General features: G+C 39.0%; 1 protein-coding gene across 4 annotated transcripts in view; it reads left to right on the forward strand.

The window, feature by feature from the left end:
- LOC132699381 (protein split ends) overlaps window positions 1-9,627 on the forward strand; it is a 136,430-nt gene that overhangs the window by 114,707 nt on the left and 12,096 nt on the right. For 2 of the 4 annotated variants that reach the window (XM_060666046.1, XM_060666049.1), the window contains exons 6-10: window positions 46-719; window positions 5,623-5,914; window positions 5,981-6,223; window positions 6,321-6,687; window positions 8,069-8,668. In XM_060666046.1, coding sequence (XP_060522029.1) covers window positions 46-719; window positions 5,623-5,914; window positions 5,981-6,223; window positions 6,321-6,687; window positions 8,069-8,668 — 2,176 coding nt within the window. The remainder of the gene's footprint in view (window positions 1-45; window positions 720-5,622; window positions 5,915-5,980; window positions 6,224-6,320; window positions 6,688-8,068; window positions 8,669-9,627) is intronic. The other 2 variants (XM_060666047.1, XM_060666048.1) reach the window with 2 other exon arrangements.

A 9,627-nucleotide genomic window follows, 5' to 3' on the forward strand; every position in this document is an offset into this window, starting at 1 on the left:
GCGTTACCACAGAGTTGTTAGTTGGTTTTTCACGTGATTTTTCAGGTGGCACCATACACCATCTGCGATGTGGAAGAGGGCGACCTGCGACCGTACGAGGCGGAAATCGACGAGTACCATCCAAAAGCCACACGGACGCTCTTCATCGGCAACCTGGAGAAGGACGTGACAGCATCTGATCTCAGGAAACACTTCGATCAATTCGGGGAGATAATTGAAATCGATATAAAAAAACAAGGGGCTGTGAGTTCTTATGCGTTTTGTCAATACTCGGACATAGTGAGTGTGGTGAAGGCCATTCGGAAAATGGACGGTGAACATTTAGGTAATAATCGAATTAAGTTAGGTTTCGGCAAATCGATGGCATACAATTGCGTGTGGATCGATGGCATTAACGAGAGCGTTAACGAAAAGTACCTGAGGATGCAGTTCGAGCCGTTCGGTGTGATAAATCGTTGCGTGTTGGATCGGGAACGCGGGCAAGCGCTCATATTTTATGAGCACGTGTCGCACGCGCAACTCGCGGTGAGCAAAATGCGCGGTTTCGTGTTGAAAAATTCCAAGTTGCAAGTGGATTTCGCGAGTCGCGAGTGCCAGGAGTGTTTTTTCGAACGCCTGGAGAAGCAGGGATTGATACTCGACCGGACGACGGTGTTCGAAGACAGGCGCGACTCGTCGTCGAGGAGTTTCGAATCGTCGGCCGTTTCGAGGATTTCGAGGTAAGATTTTAATCCAAACGAATTAGTATTTGGGCCCCTGGTAGAGTTTCTCCAAACAATAGACCGTTTTTACGACCTAATCCGGCATTTAACTTTGGTAAATTTTTATGAAGGTCTAATCGCAGGCCTACACCGCTGGCGTTCCAGAACTGTAATTCGGTACTTCGTGCATACAAATGCTGAAAGCTGACGAATTTGTGTAGAGTTTCATACTTTAAGATGCTTATTTTAAATATAGATGAGGGAATGAATTTAGCCATAAGACATTGTTAGAATATTTTCTTCTTCGATGTCATATTTGACACATTCTTTCCGTTTTAAGAACCTCCTATAACTGCTTCTTTGCGTAGGAATTTTCAAAATATATATCATTTTCAAGCAAAAAATTTTGAATAACTTCTCTTTCCGCTTCTGCAGAATGGTAGCTGGCGTTGTTCACCCACATCACTGGTGGAATGTTGGGAAGCAAATTTTCAGAACACTATTTTTCAAAAATGTCTGACGTCATGTTTTCGTGATAGTCAAACCTTTACTTCTTTGACATCTTTTGCAGAAAGCAACAAAGTATGATAATTCGTTTGCCCCGCGAAATTGGTACACCCAGCGAACTTTTCCTACTGTTACCATTAATCCAATCTTTTTTGACGGTATCGTGTCTATCAAACCAGGTCGGTCTCATCTAAATATATGGTCTGGTCCTCCGAAAATCTTCTTGAGTCCATCATCATTATTGATGGTTTTGTAATAAAAACCAATTTTTCATACGAACGCACGCAAAGTCTCTTGGCAACAGTCAATGTTCAAAACACTACAACTCTTCATATACAGTTTTAATTGTTAAAACAATATTCTTCTGATACGCATCATATATCAACCGTCTCTCGATTCCAGCATATCTCAACTAGACTTTTTGGGACGCTGCGATCTTTCCGAGTTTTTCTTTCTTGTCAATGTCAATGTCACATGACAGCTAAGGAAATACTGTTTCATAATAGCAAACTGGGAAAACATCCATTATAAATCAATTTCTACGTAAGATTTTGTATTGCTTTCCTAGAGTCATGTGTCAATGTATTTCTAATATTGGTGATCAACCTATCTAATTGGCAAATTCAACTTAAAATCGAGCTACCTCAAGTAGGGACTATTTATAAAAACACCCTAATATGAATTAATAGAACAGTTTAATCAAAGAAAATTTCCCTACTCTTAAAATAAAACAGTTCACATGCCACAGTTCTTGTCGGCTAACATCTTTAATACGGCCCAGGATTGTGGTAGACGTGCTGAAAATAACGGTTTCTTCCGCTTTGCAACAGGCCGGTCTAAACTCAGTCCGAAATCAAAACCATAAAAGCTTGTAAAAAGGGTATATCTTTTGGAGAACTCTATCAGACTCGACATGAAGACAATGTTAAGAATGAATTAAAGTTGTCAATTTTTTGTTTTAACAATGAAGGTGTAAAAACAGTTTTTTTTACTTGTAGCTGTAATTATATTTTTGTCGCAAAAACGTTTCTTACAAAATAATCGATTAATAAACAAAAAAAAGTTATGGCAAAATTACTACGCGAAACGCAGTCCTTAATATTCGCCGCTTCTTATCTTTAGAGAGCAATTTTTTTTTTGTATTGTGCTCATGCAGACCACCATGTCACTTTCGCAGAATGATTGGAATACTATTGCAAATACAACCTGTATAACGTTCGTTTTAAATAACCTTGCCTAACTTTGTCTAAGTTTTGTCTAACCTCAAAATCATATTAAACTTTTGAAAATAATGGATCTTTTTTCCAATATATGGTGTAATAGACGAAAGGCGTAAATACCAAAATAGCACCCTTCGGCACTTCCAAAAAAGACAAAGACAAAAGACTTAGATTGTGGTGCATGACCGGCACACTTTGTGCATAATCGAAATAATGTTTGAAGAAAAAGTTCGAGCCTTGATCTCCTGCGTTGTCTAGTTGAAGAATGTTTTAGGCCCTGTAAATGGTTTGCGAGAAAATGGATCCAAAAATAATCTGAAATATTTGTTCAATTTTTAAGTTTTACTAGTTCAAGAATTTAGTTCGCGCAAACGGTTTTCGGAATAGAGTGTTTACCTTGCACCACTACAAATGTGGTTTTTGAGTTTTTAAAAATACTTCTGTACCCTACAGCCTCAATTTGAATAGGTTCATCAGGAAATCAAGTTCTACAAACGTGTCAAATTTCAAGTCGATAGCTTGCCTTGCTATATTTTCTTGTGTCTCGTAGAATGTTAAAAAGTAGCGAAAAAGTTTAAAAGTTACAGTCATTAAAAAAATCATTCTCTTAGATACATTTTTTCCCTGATGCATCCCTTTCAAAAATTATTCTTGAAGACTTATCAAGCATGCAAACAAATGGTGAGCAGTCCTTTCTGCTGTTCCTACTCTCATCTCACTAAGTTGAATCCACTTAGGGATTTATCAATTACCCGATTTTTCCAACCGGATTCACAAATCCTGTTTCGAAATCTTGGTCACGTCCCAAATGATTTGATTTTAACGACGTTACATATCAGATTCTGCATTCTTCAACTTAACTGTTTACTTGTTAGTTTTTACATCAGCTATCGCCCAAAAACAAGCAATCACAAAACAGCGAACTTTTTTTAACAGTAACTGAGATCGGATAAATAATTTGTACTAGGACTATTTGCTCTACAACTACAAGTACTTTGATCAAGGAAAATTGCAGTCTATAATGTTAATCTAAACGTAACTGATCATCAATTTCAATCGATGAAACAACAAAACCAAAATTGAAACATTACAAAATCTTCTTTGAGGGTAACTTCAGCATTAAAAAAAAACAGTGGATTCGTCTATGCCCCTAGATTTTCTCCAACATACCTATACCTCTATGTGTTCATTTCTTTGACGTTGTGTTTAATTTTTTAGTTACTATCTTTTGCGGTTCGCACAAATCTACCCTTGATTGACTTAACCTCTTAAGTGGATATGACGGATAAATATGTCATCAACATATGCATTACAAAACGCCCAAGACGAATATATTCGCATAAAATTAAATTGTCTATACATACTACTATGGATAAAACGAATATGTTCGCTTGCGTGTAATATATGTTTTTAGAAGTCTGTGCATCATTCGTTGCGTGTGAATGGGAAGAGTGGTGGCATGGAGCCATTTATCGGATCATTGCTTGTGCATCCGTGTTTGGACCTGTTTTATAACTTTATGTTGATATACCTACTGTTAGTCTCAAAACGCCGGTAAAAAATGATGCTTTGTTTCCAAACTTGACAAACAGTAATATAATCGACAAAAGTGATTATGAAGGATTCTGGAGTTCAGAAGAAAGTATTTAGAAGAGTACAGAGGAAAAAGATAACTTTAGTGACATAAGTAGTTTCAGTGATGAAGACGAAATTCGACCTTTCCAAATACCAGACCCAACCGACATGGACTTTTTCTAGATCCCTCGTCCAGCGTTTCTTTTTCAAGGCCATTTTAGTATAAAGCTTGACAATTTGAACAAAGATAACCCTATCCAACTGTTTGAATGCTTTTTTACCGACGAACTTATAAATAAAATCGTTGTTGAAACAAATCGTTATGCGGAGCGGTATCTGAACCATAATAAAGAAAATATAAAAAAATAAGAACTTTGTTGGCTCTTCTTATTTTTCAGGGAATCTGCATAAGCCAGAGTATAAATTATATTTTACCAAACGAGAGACCATCAAAACACCATTTTTTTCTTGAAATTTTTTGTGAAAAACGCTCTCAACTGCTGCTCAAATTTTTGCATTTTATAAACAAGGAGTTCAATGCTAATTCACCAAACCGAAGATTATTCAAAATTAAGCCGATTTTGGATCACTTAAAGTTTATGAGTATTTATGTTCGTAATCAAAAAAATTTCCATTGACGAATCAATGATTGGGTGGAAAGGCTAGCTAGAGAATGTTGTTCATGGATTCCCAGTACCCAGTATGGGAATTCCATTTACCCTGATAAACCTGTATCTAGTAGGGTTGTTGTTTATACCTTGATAATTATTATACCAGTCTCGATCTTACTGATAAAGTAATAAAAAGACGAAGAGATTGATTTGGAACGACGAGAGTAAATAGAAATGGAATTCCAACTGAAATAAAATCTAAAAAATTGCAAAAAGGAAATCATATTGCAATATACAGGAAGAAAACAAATGATAAAGAAATGCATCGCATCGACAAGATGTCGCTTAAAAATGTATTATATGAAAACATTTAAACATTTTTTGGATGTGGTTTTTTTTAATTAATTTACTTTATACAAAAAGCTAAGAGGACGAAAAAAACGTCTTAACATTCTCTTAGATTTGGGAGAACAAATGGTAGAACAATATTCCACAGAAAGAGAAGGAAACCGAAAATACCGAGACCAACGCATTTCCCCACAACATTTCCCAGATATACTACGAAAAAAAAAGCCCACAAAACGTCGTGCAGTATGTTCCGAAAATAGGAAAAGGAAAGAGAACAGGTATTGGAGTGCTGACTGTCATACTGGACTTTGTCCGGCAGCATGCTTGACACAGACGTACGACAGACGAAAGAAATTGACCTAAATTGACTAAATATGTTAAACATATCATCAATATTACTTTTGTTAACATAGTATCTTCACTATGTCCAAGACGTATGTATATATATGACGGAATGAACCACTTTAGAGGTTAATTATTTTCTACAAGTCTTATGCTATTATATGAATCAGTGAGAACATTGGCAGGAATCATTTGAAGTGTTGTAATTGTGTTCAGCGCAACTCTGTTTCGCAAACTTTTCTAAACCGCGTGGCAAAGAATAAAAAATCCCATACGAACCCAAGCGATTAGCGGACGCTGTAGGTATTTTCCTAACAGATACGATACGCCCACAAGACCGCGAACGTCGTCGTACAGTAGCAGATCAAGCGTTGCCGCCATACAGTCGCCGGGAACGCCCGGTAACATGACACCGCGTGGTGGTCGGTCCCGACTGTCCCGGTACGACTACTACGATATGGAGTACATACCCGGAGACAGGCATATCTCGCACAGGAGCTACGATGAGTACAGTCAGGGTTCGGCCGCGTCGCACGAAGACCCATACGATCCGTACGATCCACACGGGGCGTATCTTCACGATAGTCCCGGACATTTAGATCCACTGGAGGTGAGCGATTCACCCGCGACGATTGCCCGCCGAATTTTAACTTTTATTTCTGTTCCATTTAATAAGTACGAATTGTTACATCACCAGGTACGGGTCGTGCAGACCCTGGTGGACCCCGTACCTTTCGCGCCCCACGACATCCGAAACTTGCAAAAGGAACGCGTCCACCTCCTCGAACAGCTGGAGGAATGTCCGAGTTCCGGCGACGAGCTGATCAGTCCAAAGAAACGGTTGAAATTAGATTTGCTGGATCCCGTCTTAACGAGCGACGTTATCATCGAAGCGAACAGGGATCACAGAAAGGTAAAGGTACATATTCAGAGAGGAGAAGCATAATTAATATTGATTTAAGTAGCTTGATGATAGTGATCGCGATTTGGTTAAACGTGAACGTTTGAAATCGTAGGTAATGGAAGTAAGGCGCCTTTCCGAAACAACTTTGAGGCACCACTCGCGACGTCCGTCGGTCGATTCGAAGTACAAAGATCACGTGTCCTCGTCCGGCCACTACGTCCCCCACGCGGTAGGCTGCAAGAGGCGCAAGACGGCCAGCGACGGAGGCAGCTCCAGGACCGCGATATCTCACTCCCATTACGTTATGACGCTCGCCGAACCATCGGACGGATCGGAAAACGGTGGTTCGAGACCGGGTACTCCATTGTGCGACGAAAAACCGGAATTCCCTCAAGCGGAACCTCGAAGGACGCCGAGGGATAGAGAAGGACCACTCACGCTGCCCCTACCGAAGTTCGCAGCCCAAATTATGAATCGAGGTAATTGGGTTCAACCGAAGGGTTAACGCTAATTACTAATTAACTACGTTTAACTGCACTTTTGACAAATTCTTCTGACTGCTGTCACAAATTTTTCACTTTAAGCTTAATCGCTATCAAAAAATACCATTGTAATTTGGTATATTTTAAGTTTAGGCATAGAATAGGTGTATACATTTAAGCTCCATCTATTATACAAAACCTCGCACTTTAAATTGGGTCTGGATCACAAACACTAAAGTTTACGACAAGTACAGATTTATATATTACGAGTTCGTCGTTCTAGTCCTCCACTGATCTCTTGGATTTCAGTCCCCTAGTCTCATGTCTAATGTGGGAAACATACATCTTAGTTCTGGTCGTTTTCTAGTTTCTTTGTTATTGAGCATTTTACAGTTCTTGTTTTGTCGATTCTGACTTATAGGCATCTTCTCATATAATACAATTCTACCTTCTCATTTTGTTTCTTGTTATTGTCAGTGGCCACCCTTCTGCTCCATATACTATGCTATACAATGCTTTGAAAGATTATTTCTTGTTTTCATTTGTCAGGACATTGTTCCATAGCAATCCATGTGGCTTGTTTCTCTCATCCTTTTGTCTTTATATCTCTTAAACCGTCATCTCGGTGTATTATCGATCCTAAATACTTAAAATTTTGGCAGCTAGAGTCTAGTACATTATTCAGTTTTACCCATATTCCTATTCTACTTTCAGCTTTCTTCTGCAGAAATATCTTGATCATCCACGATTTCCCTGTGCTGGTATACCTATCCTTCCTGTAAAACCTGGATATACGCGTTACATATATTTAAAAGTGTTTGTGATAGGTATTCTCGTTTTAGTCCTCTTGTTGTGTCTACTGTTGCCCGTTAATTCATTGACTATTTTTATCTGTGGTCTAAAATGTTCACTCTTTCCATAATTTTCCATAGTTGCTTCTTGGAGACAGTGTCATCCTTTTTCTAAGTCTATAAATGTCATATATATTTCAATGGCTTGGTTCTTTTCATGGTAAATATATTGTCCAGGCATGACCTGCTTTTTCGGAAGCCTCACTGTTCTTTATTCAAGTCGACCAAATGTTGTTCTATTTTATCTTTTATTATTGTGGTTGCGATTGGGAGGATGGCACTAATACTCTATAATTATTGGTTAATTCTTGTTCCTATTCTTCTTGTTTCCATTTTTATATATAGAGAACATTCCCATAATGACTAGCGAACGTCACTATGCTTAATGCTTAACATTTTCATGTTGTAGCAGATTCTATGAAGGGGTTAATATTGTTGTCTCAAAGTGAATTTTGTCTATCAATTTTAGTTTTTTTTAATAATAAATTAATAAATGATAATTTAATAAGTCGTCATTTTCTTTGCAGGAAGCGTTTCGGTAGCAGGCATCAAAGGTCAAAAAGATACGGCGAGCATTTTATCTAGTCCACCCGCCACATCGACCAGTCCCCGGGTATCTAACCGTCCGCCTAGTCCCGTACACGTTCCTCCACCAGCTTCGCCGCCGCCTCGACCGCCGAGTCTGAGTTCCAATTCGAGCGATAGCGATATCACGTCGCCTAGCGCGTCATTAGAAGAAAGAATAAGATCTTTGGATGAAAAATACGAGAAGTGGTCGGGTTCGCGAGCGATAAGCGCCGCCGGCGGCGAGGCTTTAGCCCTATTGGACGCGAATTTGGAGAAGTTCAGGCAGAGGCACAAACTGTTGGATCTCGACCTGAACGAAGTTCAGCCGTCGGAAATAGTCAAATCTGTGATGGCCAAGCGTTCGGTGTTCGACGAAGACCTGAAACGGTTGGAAAACGTGGGCGAGAAATACGAACCAAAGGAATTCACTTTGTTCAACAACAGGGTCGCGTCTTTGGCCACGGCCGTAACTACAACTAGCCCACTGTCGACGCCGCTGAAGTTGGCGCCTCTGACGCAGTTGCCCAAAACTCCCACCTTGTTATCACCCAGATCTTCAGGTAAGCATTTGCCCGTTGGACAATAAACGATAAACGTGTTGTAAGTTTTCGTTGGTGAATGTCTTGTGATCAAATCTATAACATTACGTACTATTGATAGAACAAGAGTAAGAGCTTAACTAGATAATCCGAAATAAGAACCACAGCGCTGTTTTTTTTGGTCCTACATGAACTTCACAAACTGGTATACAACAAAAGCCATGTACGATTTACTTTATCTATTGAACCCGATGACTGCTTTCAAATGAAAAAAATAAAAGAAACCATCCCATCGGTATATATACTTAAGTTGTTCCTGTCGTATCGTCTTTTTACGATTTTTATTTAATGATCCTTTAGAATTTTTATAACGAATTCTACAGTGTAAAACTTGTCTGCATTGTAATCAAACACAAACGTACAGTGATGCAAAGCTGCTCACTGCCCACGCTATGACCGTTTTCAAAAAAAAGTTGGAAATCTGTTAAGCTTGCAATTGTTCTCCAACAGTATACAGTATAATATTGTGGATCCGCAAACCAACGTAAAATATGTGGGCAAATACGAAGAAGAAGAAATCTGTAACTATAAAATGCCTGAATAATCAAAGAGAGACATGGTAGAAAAAGCAGTGCAACAAGGGGCGGAAGCAAACAACCTAGAAAGGCACATTTCCTATTATATAGCGACGCAAGCTACCTTGCGTAGCTCTTCTCTCTCTCTTCAGTCCTGACCGCCATTAGGGAGTGTGGTCGTCAGCGTAACAGCATAGATGATTTTTTTCAATATGCTTCTGTCTTTTGTCATCTCGTCAGAGAGCGGCAACGTGGTCTACGTCCCTGTATCTAGCCTTGAATTATGAGTTTTATATTTTAGTTGTTTTAGTCTGATTTTAGTGGAAAGCCTGTTGGTAATATTAAGTTCATTTATAATGGAGATGTTTTTACGGCGTTCAGTCCATGGGATATGGAATGTATGTA

The sequence above is a fragment of the Cylas formicarius genome, unplaced genomic scaffold (assembly GCF_029955315.1).
Source record: "Cylas formicarius isolate icCylForm1 unplaced genomic scaffold, icCylForm1.1 PGA_scaffold_3__17_contigs__length_32017465, whole genome shotgun sequence".
NCBI classification, from domain to species: Eukaryota; Metazoa; Arthropoda; class Insecta; order Coleoptera; family Brentidae; genus Cylas; species Cylas formicarius.